Below are 19,345 nucleotides of genomic sequence, written 5' to 3'. Positions count from 1 at the left end.
CCCCCCTTTTTCATCCACTGACTAGCAAAACTCTGCGCGCATAACATATGCTACGGAATAAAAAGTGGCCCATCAATTTACCAACAATACGATCAGGGTCTAGATAGCGTATATACTATTATGACGGCCCCCCTCACCGTAGTGATTGCCTAGATAGGTGGAGACACGTCACACGAAAGGGGGATCACTAATTGGAGCTCTACGCGGGAGCGCCATCTACGCGAACGTATGCGAGGCAGACCAGTGACATCGCTGTGTAAAGTTGTCCTCCTGTTCTCGAAAGAAGGTTGCGTGCGCGTATTTTCGAGGGTTGTCCCGTATATAACAATTTTCCCCGATTTAACCACCTATGAGGCCCCTGAAAAAAAAATCTATGTCACAGAAGAGGACTCGATGTAGCTATTAATAGACTATGTTGTCGCATACCATATTAAAAACGTTATTCGCAGAAGGCTTGTCTGGCATCTTCGCCAATTTGTTTGTTTGTTTTTAATAGGGAAGATGACCCACCGAGGCTGCTTAGTGGCTATGGTGTTGGGCTGCTCAAAGCACGAGGTCGCGGGATCGAACCTCGGCCACGGCAGCCGCATTTCGATGGGGGCGTAATGCGAAAACACCCGTGCACTTAGATTTAGCTGCACGTTAAAGAACCTGAGGTGGTCCAAATTTCCGGAGTTCCCAACTACGGCATGCCTCATAATAAAACTTAAAATTAATAAAACTTAAAATTTAATAGGGAACATAAACTCATAGGACATTAAAAAAAGTTTTGTCCACTAAATATTACATTGAACACCCAAACCTTAAAACACCGCTTCGTCTCTTTAGATTAAATTTAACTGTTTTAAGTTTACCATCTTAGGTGGATCGTCTCTTGGGCACAGCAAAGAAAACGCTTGCGCTACCCTCCGGCATTTTCTTCTAGGGACAACGACGTTGCAACTTCACATTAAGTACCGTTTTCTTTCATTTCGACCAAATTTAGCCTTAACATTTGTTTTATGTTATTAATTTGTTTACTAATCCTCCTAAAATAATTATTTCCAATCTACTTCTTTAGATTCTATATTTTGATTTCTGCTTTGCTGTGCTGCATATTTCTTACATTGCCTATTTCTTAGTTTGTGCATCGAACTTTCTAGGTTCTTGGTCAATCCCCCCGAGTGGATATGTGCCACTGACTAGGCTATACATTTGCATCTATACGAATCAATGCCATGCGAAACGGCGCAGTCTGTACTGCAGATAATATTGGGCCCACATTATTATGCCTATGCATTTTAATATCGGTGAAACTACATATTTTTGTAATAAGGACGAGATAATTCAACATTTTTTTTTCAATCTCGTCACCGCTTCAATGTTGCAAAAAAAAAAAGAGCATTTCGGAGTTTCCCTTTCACTGTCTCAGTGTAGACTCGACAGATTTCTCTTCTTTCTTGCGGAGACTCGGCTCGGGCATTCCGTCATAGTGGGACCACGGCGTGGCGGAATAAGCAGTCGGTATCCTTGTGAAACTTTCCATATTTGTAGACTAGAGAGAACGTGTGCTACTCTAGTTACAATGCCCAACGCCCGAACCGCTTTTAAATGCGGAAGTACCAACTTTTACTGTTATTCCTTTTCTAGCCTTTCCACGTCACCTTTCATTAGTCCTAAAAAGTTATTGTGGAGTCTGCTTCGAAATGATACGCTATTTTTGGCCGAGCCACTATAGTGGGAATGAATCGTGCATTTACTGGGTAGGAACAAGCTGAAGAAGTACAAGAACTCGCAGAGATAGATAGACAGATATATATATATATATATATATATATATATATATATATATATATATATATATATATATATATATATATATATAGAGAGAGAGAGAGAGAGAGAGAGAGAGAGACAGACAGACAGACAGACAAAGAACGTTATTAATGGTCCTGAGGAACCGGCGTTAGGGTACCTCCCTTTTCAGGGAGTACCCGTAGCCGTCGCGGGCCGCACCCACGTCGGGGTCGGAAGAGATTTATTTGGACCATCGAGGTCGTTGCTCTTGAGGTCGAGTGGATGGCGTCCTCATTCCAGGACTCCACTGGCCATGGCTCCTGGACGTACTTGCTGGATGAGAGCTTCTTGTCCCGCCAGGGTATCGCCGGTCAATTGTCACCGGGATGGAATTTCGAAGTATTTTCTTGTAGAGAAGATACTTCAAAATTCCATCTCGAAAACTAGGCATTGCTATACACATTGAAAAGATTCTCTGCTTTGCGGCAATAAAATGGGATTTTCGCCACAGGAACGTATGCAGGATCGTATGCGAGTTCCTTGGTGACACAAGGAGAATACCTAGTTGATTTACTGATTTGTTATTTATTATCTTAGGAAGTTCACATTCCTGTTAATTTGTTGATTTATTATTTGACAAACTTCCAATTAAAACGATTAAAACATACTACCTTCTAGCTTGCTCTCCTTTCCAAAACACACGTTTTCCTATAACCGTTTTTCGTTTAACGCCGGCTTCTTGGCCAATGCCCCGTAGTGGGTACGCGCCATGGTATAGGAAACAAGCAAAGAAACAAGACACGCCTTTTCGGCCCGGTGCTTCCTGTTATACCAGTGACATCATATTATCACGGTTGCTAGATTTCGGATACGATCAATTGTGAAAGCCTTATCAAACCCGGTTCTGACTACTTCTATAGATTATGAGCACCTTACATTTTACTAGCGTAGTAAATCCTGTAACACAAAGATGCGAGAGGTCTGTCTCACAAAATTACGTTGCCGCAGTCCCTGCCGGAATTTTTACTTGCATGGGTCGGGTTTGGTTCCCTCCCCTCTGCTCGTTTTGTAATGAGGAAGAGACAATCCATCGCTTCCTTTTAACGCGACAGCGTTAATGAGCTCGTGTCGCAGAAAAGCCGGTGGCGTCGGCGTCAGCGGCGTTGGCCGTGAGCGATAAATCCCAGAAGGCACTTCAAAAATAAAAAAAACATATTGCAAGATGGGCTGGTGGGAATCGAACCAGGGTCTCCGGAGTGTGAGACGGAGACGCTACCACTTTTATGTTGTCGCCTTAGACACTCTATGGTTGTCGCCGCTTTTCTGCAGCAAGAGAAAGAATATTGCAAATACCTTTTCCATCACTTCGCCTGGACTTAACAGAACCTGTTATTCTTTCGCTCGAGCCTCCACTTCGGGATTCAGCCACAGGCACGCTTGCTCCGCTGTCGAAAACGTTCTTACATAATCCAACCGAATGCCCTGCTAAATTCTATCTTTTTACTTTTTGTGTGCTTTTAAATTAACTGTTATTAATTCTATCTGACTTTATTGATTATATTTTAACAGATATTTCTGCGTTCGGAACATTATTAATTATAAATTGGAATAATTTATCCACACCTTGGCCAATCCACCATAGTGGGCAGGAGCCGCATACGTGATAGGAAGAAGAAGAAGAAGAAGAAGAAGAAGAAGAAGAAGAAGAGGAAGATCAACCAACCCTCATTCATTGTGGTTTCCTCCTATTTTGCCGAAAATATAATTTCGGAGGAAAGACCTACGTAGAGCAGCTCCTATCGCGTATGGGCCTTCCTCTATCAGTGGTTAACATTTTACCTTTTGGGGCAAAATACCATTGGACGAGCCCGAAAGAAAGTGTGTCAGATGGTACATGAGTACGTCATTGCGACTGGGAGACTCTCACTTTAAGCACATTTTCCTCATTATTAACGCTCAGTCGCGTTATTTTCATCATATAGCATCTTCGTCACATTTGGAATGACCACTATTCAAGAAACAGAAAATAATTTATTTTTACTAATAATTAAATGTGAATAATACAAATTAATAAATTAACCGGAAACAGTAAGTTCATATTATGCTTCCACTGAGGACCAAGGCCAATCCCCCCCTCGTGGGTACGTGCCAAAATTTGAAGGAAGAAGAAGAAGAAGAATTGGGGTCCACTGACTTTGCCAGTGTTCTTTTTTTTTATACGTGATCGCGATTGACTTCACGATGCGAGTGCGTTGCGGTGAGTAAAGCAGGCAACGACTGACAGTGAGTTGCGTCAATGACTTTTCTTGCGTCTCTAATGAAAACCCGAGAACGAAAGTGCAGCTGCAGCATGGTAACGGTAGCGGTAACATCTGCATGACACAAGGTTATTGCTATAGTCTCGCTTCCATATGCACAAAAAAGTACGAAACAATAATGTTTCGACAACGTTTCGCGTCCACCGTTCTCGACATTGTGCTCGCTCTCTCGACGTTTGTGAAACTTCTGTGGTATACTCTCGGCAAACTAAACTTCTCTTCGCGTCGCCATCATCGATTAGTTGTATGCAGTGAATAAGTATGCATCATCTCCAACTCGCCCATCTTTCTACCCTACTGCGCAACAAAATCTGCACTTGCAGGCTACGTGTGCTCGCGCCTGTGTCGTAGAACGTCGCTCAGGGTCGGTGTGGCCACAGTAACCGGCCTTTTGCTACTGCTGTTCTACGGTAAGCAGACCAATTTCCTTGCATGTACTTTTATCTGAAAAATGCCATCCATATGAGCGGTGGAGAATTGTTAGGCAGATAAGTCGCTGAAGCAATATTCGTTTCATCGAGAAAAAAAATAGCAGTTTCGCCGAAAAGGCGAAACATTCATAGTGACAGCAAATTATTAGGCAAGTACAGGAAGTAAGGTTCGTTGTTTTATTGGCCGTATAAACTGCATTGAACATTAGCTTACTAATTCAGTTGGAAAGCATGGTGTCACTTCCGCACAGGCAAACATGAGCAGATCTCATTCGATGACTCCGGCTGCTCGCGCTCACGACGCTGACGTCACGAGGAGCGGCAGCATTCGCGAGAACACAGCGCACACGAACACTCTCTCTCGTAGCCTTCGTAGCGACCGCAGATTACTTCCAAGACAAGGCGCGGGCGGTCGCGGTCAGTCACACCATGCGCAGCCGCGGCCGGATTTGAAGGGGAGACGTACGCTAACCTGCCATCTACGCACCTCCCTACCCCCCACTCGCACGCGCAAGAAGACGCCGCGCATCAAGGCGCCGTCCTTGTCAGCTCAGCCTCGCACGCTTTCTCTCACCCACACCATGCGGCTTGCGGCCACGATTTTATCGCACTTGGACTTTATACGGGACCCCACGGCGACGGCGACGGCCGAATTTCGTCCGGAGTGTCAATATAGCTGCTATCGCAATAACATGCTGATTCTCTATAAAATAGAACGGATTCTTCCTTTGCAAGTCATTGTCGCCAGTGTTGTTGCGTGGTGCCCCTTCGCAGCACGTCTGTAAACGTGAGTCATCGTCGTCAGCGCATGTGTAAAATAATGGAACCTGTTCGACATAATCGAACACCAGGCATCTGCATCCGCCGTGTGTTGGCATTGCTATCAAGATAAGAAATAGCTGTTATTCACGGCTCATGATTTTGTTCACTTGACCTTAAGGAATTTTGTTGATTTGCGTCAAGGCTGTCGTACCTTACCGCGATTTTCCGAAGAAACGTTGACCTAACGGACTGCGCTTCTACCGTGATTTTCTCGTAGTCCCCCTATGTTTGCGCGCTGATGAGGCATTGTGCTGCTCTCTTTCCGTCGCCACTCGAACGGCGCTCTGGCGTGCAGTGCCTACGGTACGCTTGCCATCGCTGTCGTGCACGATGGGAGTCCTCGAAGCCGTCGGTGCGCGCATTTTCGCCCGAGGACCCACGGTCTACGTGGTGACGCCGACGTACCGGCGCGCCAACCAGGCCCCCGTGTTGGTAAGGCTGTCACAGACGCTCATGCTGGCAAAGGTTCGCATCTTCTGGGTCGTCGTCGAGGAGGGCGAGCGGCCGTCCACGTTGGTGAGCATCCTTGCAGGAGTTGCAGTCAGATGACCGAAAGGTCGCCATGTGCTGTTAGTTCCTCTCCGCCGCGTTATATGTAGATATATACAAGGGAATCCTTGCCGCCCGTGCTACGGGCAGCAAGCCTGGCGCCGGAGCGTGAGGAGCGACGTTCAGGAAGCAGTCCAGCTGGTCTGGGACGTCGGGAGTAAAGGTTGTCTCTTGAATTGCTGTTGCCCACTGTGTCGTCTCTGCGAGCCTCAGCTGGCCACTGCCTCTGGAGTCACGGACCTGAACCCACAAATATATATATATATATAGATATATATATATATATATATATATATATATATATATATATATATATATATATATATATATATATATATATATATGTATATATATATATATATATGCATGCAACTATTACGTACAACAATGAATTTAATTAGGAGAAAATAGGTTTAGGATGATTCATAGAGCAACCCTCTACTGTTCGTAGCGAAACTGATGGCTGAGAAGGCGGAGTTCGTGAGGGATAATTCGCGGATGAGGACAACATTTCAGTACAGCATGTGCAAACAGCGCCACGACAACTGAAGGTGATTTGCAAAAATTTCATGGTAGCCATCCAGAGGTAAACGAGGGCGTACTTGACCAATTCGACGCCTTCTGCTTTAATGACTGTAGGGGGCAAGATGAACGAATGTGAGGAAAGAGGAGGGGTCGGGTTGGTTGACAGACTTAGTAAAGGACGCCTGAAGCAGCTGGGCTTAAAAGTGCCGGAAACAGAGGATGAGAAGAACATTGTGTTTTGGGCCAGTTTCTGAGGTTTCTGTGGTTCATCAGCACGAACCACACATTTTAAGAGCCAAGAATAGACGCAGGCGGAAATGCATAAAAAACGAGATTGGTGAGATCTCTGGTCATCGTCTCGATTGAAAGGGGACAGCGAGAAATTGACCCGTTCATCGATCCCTCCCTCAGTCGCCAGAAAAGTTGCTGATGTAGGTCACTTGCGCTTGCAGTTTTGAGAAAGTCTTGTGCTTGTTCGCAGTAATACACCATTGTATGGAGCAGACTACAGCCAATAGCTGAGGCCTTGCGAGTTTAAAATTGAACTGGTGCTGCTGGACGCTGAAGCATACGCGCGCAGGATACCGAAATAGTTACAGCGGCCTTGTCAGTCAACTCGCATAATGACGTAGTCATGGATAACAAGTGTAGGGTCATGTAGTCTATTCTGCCAAATGGTGAGGAAGTTTTCAATGCCGTATCCATGCTCAATGATTGCGTCTGCCACTACTCTGCGATGTTGCCACTTTTGGGGCAACATTCAAGAGCGCAGAATGTACCTATATAAGGAAGGCGATGATTGGCAGTATACTGTGTTGAGTAAGGCTTATTTCACCATCACGTGCAGACGTCTTGGTAGAAGAGCTCCTTCATGCCATCACGGACGTATGTGTGCGTACTAATTTTCTGCCGTATCGAGACATCGCTGGCGTTCAGTAAAAAGATAGGCCATGTATTGGGCATGACCAGTGAATAAATTATAGGCTTGGTCGCGGTCAAGATAAATCCTGCGATCAAGATGCAGGACCTGCAACCCGTCGATTAGTTTGTTTGCAAAATGGCCTGCACTGCTGTACGATGAGGAATGCACCTGTCATCGCTGTGCGCGTAAGGCTGGCCAGCGCATGCGTACGCAGGTCAGTTCTGTCTATATCTTAAGCCACGATAATTCATTTTAGCTGCTATACGGCTGGCACCTTTGCTGCAAAGCCGCTCAAACAACGACACGTTGACATTGCACAGAAATAACTGTGCAACTCTGGGAGATGCCCTTCTACCGAAGGTGGTAAAACCTTCCTTGCGGGAACGTAAAAAAAGTCGATCAACTTGATCAACAGTATTCCGACATGTTGTTGAACATTACAGCCGGAACTTTTCCACGAGCAACGTCGTACAGCGCATGGACAAAAGCCTGAACTTTTACTCTTGGGCAAATTTGGCCGTATTCGCCACATTGGCGGGTCTCGAAAATACCACAGTTCAATAGGAAGCATCGTTGAAGCTGGCCGCCAGGGCTTCACGCACTTCCCAGATCAAGAAAAGCAAAATTTGCGTGATATATAGTTTTCTATAAAGCAAACATTTTTGCTGGTCCCGCTGCTAACATCCTGACCCAATAATGGGTAAGACTGAATCGTTGATAAGGACAAATGAACGTTTCTTTTATTTCGTTGCCTTTTCGTGGCAAGAAAACATTACGCCGAATCAGACGACACGAGAACAGTACGAATCAGTAAACAGAATACACCAAAAGGAAATAAACTGTAATAGCTATTGATGTCAAACTCTGACGTCAGATATTTCGGTGCGCCCCAGGTTGTCAGAACGAGTACGCACTTTTTTTTCGACTCTGGTTTCTCTCATCGCATTTGAGAAGTCGGATCTTTCCCGCATAGGGAACAATGCATATACGTATTTTGCATTTGTCTGATCTTGTCTACTCCCCGTACTATCAGCAAAAATCGCAAATTAATACAACTCAAACTAAAACGATTAAACATGAAGGAAAAACAAAAACAAGCATTTTCGGCAGCAAATAAAATGAATTGGGCTGATGATTATGACTAAATATTTGCGAATCGCAGGTGAGAAACATACTGCGCCGTTCGGGGCTGGCCGGTGTTCACCTGGCCAGTCGGACTCCCTCGAAATTTCGGCGAATCACGCACGGCATGTTCGTCGCCCGTCGCATGAGGGCGATAGAGTGGCTGCGAGACAACGCCGTGCTGCCTTCCGTGCTGTACTTCGCCAAAGAGGACAACTCCTACGACCATCGCCTGTTCGCTCAGGTACATAGAGGCGGCGCTCGTTGGGGTGCACTTGTATGACGGTGCTATAAATGTTCTTAGCAAGCAAGCCAGACGCACGCACATCATTTGATCATGCATATCACTCACGTCATACTTTACGTTTTAATCAAATATAAACAAGGAAATACCTTGGTTGCTTCGCCGAGAAGACCAGGTTACCACACTCGGCGCCTTCCATATGGTATAAAAACGGGAAAATGAGCATCCGGCAATTCTTTCGGAAACTCGCATAGTTGCCTACAGAGCTCAAACTTTCACGCTTCACGTGAACCCCCATTACTTCGAAGTATAACATTGCTGTCACATTTGATTCAGGACAGAGGGAAAACGTTGAACGTTGTAAACGTTTTGTATAATGCCTCTAAACAGGCAGGTAACGAGTGTAAACGTTTTGTATAATGCCTCTAAACAGGCAGGTAACGAGTGGTTTGAAAATTTTATTTAGTCTATATCAAATACGGACTCACCAGCTCTATAACGTGCCTTCAGTTCCTTTCAAACGTAAATTCAGTGAACGGTACAGTTCTTCCAGGACATCGTGAAAGAGTCGCGCATACCTAGTATTTTGAGTGCTTCGACTCACTGTAAAAATACCTCCCCAGTGAGGGAATCGACTACTAGGCTCGTCCGTACCAAATGAATTTGACCAGCAGATATTGCATACCCTGCAGCATTTCTAATTATGTATTTCTTTCACACGCACCAAATCTGCGGCTGATTTAAATGCAAATTTTAAATAACCATATGTGAAATACTAGTTAACGGCAGTTGACTTAGATTTCATTGTTTTCATCTTTTCTGTCTTTTTTTCTTGGTAGGTTATTCGTAATAGGGGACGCCTTGAGGAGAGCCATTTAACCTGCCGATCTTATTTCCATCATCAGTGTAACGAGCAGAGCGAAGCGTATCCATTCATATATCGTTTTTTTGCCTCATTCTTAAACCGCGAGCCTGCTCCTCACCGGGCCTTCACCTTGTAAAAGTTACAATATTAGCCACCCTCAGTGCATAATATTCCCGCACCATTCCTCACCCTGAGTTACTAATAATGTGTTGTCTGCTCTTGCACTCAACTTCCTGGATTTAAATAATAATTTCGCTTCACCACGAGTGAAAACTGACTCCATACGTTTACAGTGGTTAACAATACACATTATTAACCTTATTTTTAATTCCGCAATCCATTATCAACAGGCGGCGTTCATCTCTTAGCAGGAGCTGTTAAAGAGGAAGCACAGCCGATCGGTAGCTTGGCCATGTTATAGAGTGTAAAAGAGTTGCTCATTTTTGTGCATTAGCCATGAAGTTCTATTTTGCCGCTATTTGTGGGTGAACGGAGCAAGGAAACGTGAACCGGCTAACAATCACAGGGTTCATACTATACAGCCGGATATTTTACGGTGTGCACGATTGATACAATTCTGCATATGTGTACTGCTTCACGACCACAATAAGGGTGTCCTGCATAGGTAGACGAGCTAGCCGTCAGTTTGACGCTGAACAAACGTCCACCATGCTGAAGACACCGAGATAAATCTGCGGCTTCCCGTAGAAGTTGAGACATGTGCTCGCTTCGGGAAATTCTCGCTCTCGCCTTGTTAATCGCGAGCGCCAAGTGCGGATATTTCTCCATGTGAGCCTTTAAAGGGAAACTGAAGAGTCTGCCGAATTAAATAAGACGCTCATATACGGATGCGGAAACCTTATAAACCATGCACGTAAAATTTTGGGCGGGATTTTTCACTTAGGAACGACGTAATCGCCGGTTAAAATTGCGCTGTCGCTCCGTTCCCCGTCGAGCGCCGCGCGCTGCTGCTGACGCTGACGATGCGAGCGGAGACCGGAAACCGCAACGTAGTGACGTCAGCACTGGTGTTCCGTTCCTTCGCAGTCTCCGCGATCGTGCCTGACGGCGCTTGTTTCTGCGCGCGTGCCGTCATAATCTGCTTCACTCGACCCTGCATTCCTTTGTTTGTGTGTATGTAAAGTGGTTGACGTGCGCAGCGTCAATTGAAGTGGTGGGCCGATCATGCCGGCGTTCTGTGCAGCCTACGGTTGCACGAACACCAGCGGCCGCGACGATATTCCATTACTCCCCGCAAGACAAGAAGCTTGCAGCTAAGTGGGAGGCTGCTGTGAATCGAAAGAATTTCAAGCGCTCAGGAACAACAGTGCTGTGCTCTAACCACTTCCATGACGACGATTACTACCAGAGTTTATCAATAAGGCGTGAATAAGTGAAAGTACGACTTTCTGCTAGCAGGCTTTCTAAACGCAGCGCGAGCAAGCGCAACGCAATCCCTTTCTGTCACTTATAGGGAAGTACTTACGAGGACGCCAACTAAAGGGAAAAAAAAGAAAACAATGACACAGGAGAGCATCGATATATTGCCCTTCTAAAGAAAATGCCTATTCTCTTAGCCTGCAGTGTGCCCCTTTCTTTGCACACATACAGTACTCGTATAAAGCAGCTTGTAGGAGTAGCCCGTAAATGACTCTGCTTCCGGCGAAATGAGTTCGGGAAGGCTTGTCACGTGTGCGGCAGGGTTCTTCCTCAGCAGCGCGTGCGTGACGTCTTGTAGGAGGCGTCGAAGGTACTGAGCGTAACGCATTTCACAAAGAGCACTGCAAACCTTTCAATGTATGTTAAATTTTGCGACCGTGGGAACGTTGTGCCCTCGGTTAATGGCCAGAATACCTTTAACTGCAACTTTCTGGGCAAAATATATGCGAAAACATTTTGCATGCGCAGTTCAACGCCTCGCTATAACCGAGCTCAATTCTCCTGTATTATCCGCTACATCAGACGCACATTCCTGTGCTCTACGCCGGCTCCACTTGCGCTGGCTTCCCTTTGTGCAATGCCATTGTAATGCCCTTGTGCACCTTCGATATCGACCGTGCACGACGCCACACGTTGCCACTGCCACCGCACACAAGCTGTCGTGCACTGCCCCATACTGCTTGGCTGCAACAAGTCTCCGCAGTGCATGTCCGGGCCGCTTTGTGCTCGCAGATTGCTCAGGTTCAACGGGTCGGCGTGTTCCCCGTGGCACTGACAGGGGCGTACAACATCAGTTCTCCCTTGGTGTCGCCCGACGGCCGCGTTGTGGGCTTCCACGAACCGAGCGAGCCGGGACGTCGCTTCGCCATGGACTTGGCCGGGTTCGCCGTCAATATGCGGCTCGTCCTGTCCAGCGCCAGCCCCAACATAAGCTTCGACTTGGACCAAGTCGCGACTGTGTTTCTCGAGAGCCTCGGCGTCACCGTCGACGACTTGGAGCCGCTGGCCAGAAAATGCACAGAGGTATTTGTATATGCGAAACTGTGAGGGGGGGGGGGGGGGGGGGCTCTTTGCGCTCACAGCAGCTCCATAAAAGTATAACACACACTCCAGTACTATGGGACTTAGTTTCTGGCAGAGACCCATCACCGGCTCTCTGGGAAGTTGCGTCTGGCGGGAACCTTATGGCAGGTTGCGCGTTAATCTAGAAAAAGAAAAGAAAGAATAAAAAAAAGGAACTGAGATTTGAACAGAAGTTCTTGTGGCTGCGTGCACTTCAGGCAAACACGCTACCCATAGCGTGATCACCCAACTTTTATGTTCGGCAATGTGTGCGAGGTTTTGCGCTTCACAGAGACTCTGAGACTGGTGGTTTGCGTGCACATGTTTTGAAGGCAACAGCAAGGATTAATGTAGAGCACGAGGCTGTGTGTATAAAAAAGAAGCCAAGAAGCTGCTGTTTTCAGCAGGGAGAGCCAGTTGCGGTCACGGTATATAATTGCAGCGTCGGAACAATACGCCATTATGTTTTTTTTTTTACATGCGGGCTTCCATTCAAACTTCTTTCTCATAAATGTGCACATATACGTTAGTATCAATGTAGTGAAGTGAAAGTGACCGAAGTACGCTGTCCTGGGTGTTCTAACGTCACTTACAATGTGATTAACTATGCGGAAATTTTTTGCTAATGTTCGGTACTACATGGACTACTAGAGCTGATAAAGGCTCACAACGACTGGGCCAAACAAGAATATGAGAAATTACAGGAGTATCGTTAAGAGACAGTTATAAGAAAATTTATCAATGTGTGAAGACGTAGACTTCAATATATGAAGACGTAGGGGCGAACGGTTCAACAATGCATACAGGAAAGTTAAACGTTGTGCAGTCCGCTAACACGTTCAAACCTAAGTCGCAATAAAATATGTTTACGTGTTCGATGGTGTCTCTTGAAATCTGCTAATATTTATCACTTTATGCAGGTGCTGGTGTGGCGCACGAAGATGATTCAAGCAAAATTTCCCGATACAAAGTTATTACGTTCCCATAACATTACGCCGCCGAACAATCTACCGCTGTTATACAAGAACATCCGAGCAGAAGAAACATATAATGCGGACAAATAACAATGAGCCGTGTCGTTCCTTGGTTAAGTGTGAGTTGCTGACGTATGTTAACAAAAAACGGGGCCAAGGAATGTTGAGCATGTCGTCAACATGCCTGAAAAAAAAAAAAAAAACCCAGCCATGTTTTGCTCTCTGGTCTGTTCGGTCTCCCCCCAGAGATGGGGTGTGTATTAAAGAACCCCTAAATCACCTTTAATAATTCAACACAATTATGCATATCCAATGAAAATGTTGGAATCTATCCGAAGCGAAGGTTGGAGGAGTGGTGATGCCTATTTGCTGTTACATAGAAAATGGTTTTCGGCGATGTTTATGTATACAGGAATCTGTAGCGGAATATGCTCATTCTGAAGGATTGGCCAATGACTGAGAGGCCGAATCAAAGAAAATACGATAAATAAAAGAGTCCAGTAAATATACCATTCGATTAACAGATCCGCGTTCTTTAGACATGCCTGGAAGCCGCAACTCCTTCAGGTTTTAAGTGGGAAGTTATTTTTTGGTAACAAAAATGGGCATACTTGGTCAGCATACTAAGGTTATATAGCCCACTTCGTGGGTGCTTTTATGCAACCTTTGTATATATACGCGAAAAAAAAAATATATCGGGAGAGATGGCAACGCGGCGAGGGGGAGAGCACTAACAGGAGGAGGACAGCGAAGGCGAGAGAGTAACCGCTCACTGTCCTACAAACTCAGAATGGTTCAGGGGGCTTTCCAATGTAACACCCTTTGTTATGAGCGCACTGTTGTCTAAATAAAAAAAGTTGCGAAGGCCGTTGCACCATGCGCTGTAAAATAATGGTACGCAGAGAAATATGATTCGCAGAGCAACAAGCGGTATTCGAATATAGCTGTGTAGTCAAAGAACATGATACAGAATCTGTACTGGTCTAGCAGTACTGCTGAAAAACGAAACAAAATACCGAGAGACATAAAACAACCCTGTGTTCAATGTCTGAGTCAGCCTTTGTAAGATAAGCATATATATTTCATGAAACTCGCTGTCCCCAAATTAAAGTTTTGTTAAACAGCCCTGTGATCAAAACGAATGTTTACTTCAAGCCCAACTCTAATTTTCATATTCAAACACACGTGTGACGCAGAAACACTATCATCAGAGAATGCTCAACCAATTCGAATGAAATTTGTTGCATGAAGAGAAAGAAAGCAGACTATCTACAAACTTTTACAATTTTTTTCGAAAATCGAAGGCATAAAAAAACAAAAAAAAATGTTTACGAATCCACAACTCAGTTTCAAAAACAGATAGGGCATTTCTCTAAATTGCCTCTATTACAGCATGTGAAGCGGACAAATGTTATGTAGGAATATACAGCTTTCGTGAGGTAACGCTTGCGTTATCTAACGGTTACGAGGGTTAATTATGCAATCGTACTCTCCACAAATAGGTGCTATATTTTACGCACTGGTGTACGACTGATCAAGTTTGCTCCCTTTAAATGTTTTAAGGAGTGCAGTTTAGAGAATTGCGCAATCGCCATTTTAGTTCTGAGTTAGAGCTGTAAACCTTATACTTGAGATTTATGCTCAATCTTACAATGACGGGGTTGATTCGGAAAGTTACATACGGAAAAAGGACCCATTGTAAAATAAATTTATCCAATCAGGAATGCGAAAATGACAGTGCCAACAAACGCACAATACACGAGACAATCGTTCAATTACAACTGAACTTGATGGCAGCAAACCACGCCATTACGTGTATAGTGCTCAGTGGTCGAAACGCGATATTTGGAACGCATGTCGGTTGACGCTTCCTGCGCCGTCGGAGAGCGCTGGGCAGTCTTTAGAGTGTTTTAGCGGGTCCGGTATTCCGGTATACAGAATGACCTTCTGCTTGATACTGGTTTACCAGACGCTGGTATCCACATCTTGTGACTCTTCGTCTAGCCACGATGCCTTAAAGGTTATTCTTAGTCCGACGTAGCGTGAGCGCGCTCACACGTTACGTCACGTTGGCGACAGCAACAGCATCTATAGTTCAACCGATGGTTCGACGTACTGGTGCCGCCGACGTAACCGGACGCGGCCAACGTGCTCCTATGCGCATGGCGTCCAACCACGCTCGCCCGCGCTATTACCTCGGGCTGTATATGCGCGCTTACAAATAATGTTTCGTTTTCCGTACGCGTCCTTGCCGAAAAGAAAGAAACATTTCATGAGGCAACGTATTCCTGATTACGCCACTGCCGAAAGTTTACATCATCACCAACCGATTCCAGCTAGCTCCTGCGAATTTCTTAATTTCATCACCCACCTAGTCTTCTATCGTCCTCGACTGCACTTCCCTTCTCTTGGAGCGCATTCTGTAACCCTAACGGTCCACAGGTTATCTAACCTACGCATTACGTGACCAGCCCAGCTCCATTTCTTTCTCTTAATGTGAATTAGAATAACGGCTATCCCTGTTTGCTTTCTGATCCACACCGCTCTCTTCCTGTCTCTTCCCGTTATGCCTAACATTCTTCGTTCCATCGCTCTTTGCGCGATCCCTAACTTGTTTTCTAGCTTCCTTGTCAGTCTCCAAGTTTCTGCCCCCTATTACAGCACCGGTAGAATGCGTTGATTGTACATCTTTCTTTTTAATGATAATGGTAAGCTCCCAGTTAGGAGCTCACGATGTCTGCCGTATGCGATCCAGCCCATTTTTATTCTTCTGTGAATTTCCTTCTCATGATCAGAGTTCCCTGAGATTAGTTGACCTAGGTAAACGTACTCCTTCACAGACTCTAGAGGCTGACTTGCGATCCTTAACTCTCGTTCCTTCACCCGGTTATTTATCATTATCTTTGTCTTCTGCATGTTAATCTTCGACCCCACTCTTAAACTCTCTCTGTTAAGGTCCTTTATCATTTGTTGCAACTCGTCTGCATTGTTTGATGAATAGAACAATGTGATCGGCAAACCGAAGGTTGCTGAGATATTCGCTGTCTATCTTTACTGCTAAGCCTTCCCAGTTTAATAGCTTGAATACTTCCAAGCACGCAGTGCATAGCGTTGGAGAGATTTTGTCTCCCTGTCTGACCCCTTTCTTTATATATGCTCGCAAACACATGCCAGAGGTGGAGACGTTTCCTGTGTTGCTTGCGCTCGAGTATACAATTGTAAATTATTAGATGAGTTCACCAAAGCTGCAATCGCGATCACCTGGATGCCAAGCCGAGTGCTTCGGGCAATTTGACCACATGGCTACGTTGTTAAAAGCTGGTGCTCATGGTAATCCAATGTCTTTTCTTTCGAACGATTTTCGTTTGGTATCCAGGGCCAAATTATCAGTCAAAATCAAAAGCGCATCTGGGTTCGAAGACGCTATTTAGTGTTCCGCATAATTTCCAGCCTGAGTCCAAGTGATAAGAACAAATTAAATTGTGGGGTTTTAGGTGCCGAAACCACTTTCTGATTATGAGGCATGCCATAGTGGGGGACTCCGGAAATATGGACCACTTGGGGGTCTTTGACGTGCACCTAATTCAAGTACACTGGTGTGTTCGCCTCCCGTCGAAATGCGGCCGCCGTCATTGGGATTCGATCCCGCGACCTCGTGCTTAGGAGCCCAACGCCATAGCCACTAAGCAACCACGGCGGTTTCCAAGGGATAAGCAGTGTATGGTCCAACAAGGGATGTTGCTGAAGCCAACACTTCGACGAGGACACTCTATCTCGTCATCCATCTTCCTGTGAATGCCTGCCTTGTACGGGTCGTAAACGGGTGCCCATTCAGTCATGTTCACCCTGTTACGCGCATGCAGCAGTTAACCAGTCGCAATTTCAAAGCGAACCGGGTCTCTTTTTTTCATCTTGTCCCTGCGTAGCTAGCAAAGGTTCCAGTCAACGGCAGTTCAATGAAAGCGAATTTTTTTTTTACCTTCAGCACTCTTATTTTCAAATTTGCATGGAGCGTGCACAATTTAATTTCGCGTTTGTTTCGTTTATGTAATGTGTTTTAGCACGATGCGCGGTTATAGACAAGAGTTGCGTTCAAGAGTCTTCCTGTCATATACTTTTACGGATAAACAAAATTCCTTTTTCAGCATGCTTGTCCAAACGGTCAAAATCATGCTCAGTACTGGAAAACCAACCGGGTGCTTATGCTGCCACTGAAAAACGGACTGGAAGATCTTATGCTTGATGGCGCCTCCTACCGAGTACTAAGGAGTCATTATAAATGAGAAAAAGAAAGCTAGTCCTCGTTTTCGCAAAGGTTTACACGCACTGGCATCTTCACTCGAGATTGGAGGAAGTGAACACTCAGTGTACGGTTGGCTGAAGGTGCCCGACCATGCACGGCGATATTTCAATTCAGCCTATATTTCGCCAGGATATTACATAACGGCAATATGTCTTGGTTTTCACCGCCTTTACGCAAAAAGCAACAGCGCGTTACATGGAGCAGAACGAGAATATTCGTGTTCTCGACGTTTCCTGTTGCAGCTGCGGAGCACCTGACCAAGGCGGCGGTCAGACCTGTAACGCAGCAGAGGGTGCTAAGAATCTCTGGATCCGGACAGGCCGCCAATGGAAAGTGACCCTTGCAAAATTGAACACCCGAACCATCTCGAGTGAGGCTAGCTTAGCAGGACTCTTTGAAGAAATATCAGACACTGTTTGGGATATTATCGGCCTTAGTGAGATTTGAAGAACTGGTGAGGCTTACACATTGCTAAAGAACGGCCATGTCCTCTGGTATAGAGGTCTACCTGGTAAGAAGGCAATACAGGGTAGGATTCCTAATCCAGAAGGACATAGCGGGCAACATTGACAAATTCTACAGCATTAACGAGAGAGTAGCAGTAGTCGTAGTCAAACTCAATAAGATGTGTAGATTAAAGGTAGTACGAGCCTACGCTCCAACATTCAGTGACAACGATGAGCAAGTAGATCAGTCTTATGAAGATGTTGAATTAGTGATGAGAAAAGTGCAAACTCGGTATACAGTAGTAGTGCGTGACCTTAATGAGAAAGTGGGGAAAAAGCAGGCGGGTGAACAGGCAATTGGCACCTACAGCGTCGATTCGAGAAACGCTAGAGGAGAGATGCTGGTAGAACTCGCAGAAAGGAATAAGCTGAGAATAATGAACACCTTTTCAGGAAACGTAGCAACAGGAAGTGGACCTGGAAAAGCCCTAATGGGGAAACAAGAAATGAAATTGACTTCGTACTTTCTGCCTATTCCAGCATAGTGCAGGATATAGAAGTGATAGGTAGGGTAAAGCGCAGTGATCATGGCTTAGTGAGGGCTAGGATTCACCTCAATTTGAACAGAGAAAGAGCAAAATTGGTCAAGAAGATACAAGTCAACCTACATGCAGTAAGGGTAATAGCAGACAAATTCAGGCTGGTACTTGCAAAGAAATATGCCGCTTTAGAACAGAGAGATGATGATGACATAGAGCTGATGAAGGAAACCGTAACTACGTTGTTTTATAAGGCAGCAATTGAAGTGGGAGGCAAGGCACCAACGCAACCAGTAGACAAGCTCTCACAAGTAACAAAGAGCCTAATAAATAAACGGCAAAGAACGAAAGTGTCCAGCTCAAGAGATAAGATAGAATTCGTGGAACTGTCAAACCTGATCAAAAAAGTGAAAATTAGAAATTAGAAATTAGAAATATTAGAAATATTGATATTAGATATTAGAAATTACAAATATTAGAAATTATATTAGAAATTAATATTAGAAATTATAACGTGAGAAAGACTGAAGAAGCCGTAAAGAATGGACGCAACCTGAAATCAGCGAGAAGGAAACTTGGCATAGGACAAACCAAGATGTATGCACTGAAAGATAAGCAGGGTAATATCATCAGCAATTTCCAATGTATAATAAAAGCAGCGGAAGAATTCTATACTGACCTGTACAGTACCCAGAGGACTCAGGAGTACTCTATTCCAAACAATAATGAACAGTGTACCGAAACTCCTCCTATAACTAGAGATTAGGTCAGAAGGGCCTTGCAAGGCTTGAAATGGGGGAAAGCGGCAGGAGAAGATGTACTACCAATCGATTTAATCACAGATGGAGGAGTCATAATGCTTGGAAAACTGGCGGCTCTTTATACGAAGTGTCTATCGACTGCAACGGCCCCAGAAAACTAGAATAATGCAAATATTATACTAATCGACCAAAAGGAGACGTTAAATAATTGAAAAATTAGAGGTACATTAGCTTACTCCCTGTATT

General features: G+C 45.0%; 1 protein-coding gene across 1 annotated transcript; it reads left to right on the top strand.

Moving 5' to 3' along the window:
- Positions 1–5,677: 5,677 nt before the first annotated feature.
- On the top strand, positions 5,678–13,972 carry LOC126522176 (galactosylgalactosylxylosylprotein 3-beta-glucuronosyltransferase S-like). The gene is made up of 4 exons (XM_050170919.2): positions 5,678–5,863; positions 8,506–8,709; positions 11,747–12,037; positions 12,997–13,972. The coding sequence occupies exons 1-4, from the start codon at positions 5,678–5,680 to the stop codon at positions 13,138–13,140; spliced, it is 825 nt and encodes a 274-aa protein (XP_050026876.1). The 3' UTR covers positions 13,141–13,972.
- The last annotated feature ends 5,373 nt before the right edge of the window (positions 13,973–19,345 follow it).

Source organism: Dermacentor andersoni, chromosome 6 (assembly GCF_023375885.2).
Source record: "Dermacentor andersoni chromosome 6, qqDerAnde1_hic_scaffold, whole genome shotgun sequence".
In the NCBI taxonomy this organism is placed as follows: Eukaryota; Metazoa; Arthropoda; class Arachnida; order Ixodida; family Ixodidae; genus Dermacentor; species Dermacentor andersoni.
The sequence above is the reverse complement of the archived record's forward strand: the minus strand, read 5'-3'. Positions and strand labels throughout refer to the sequence as shown.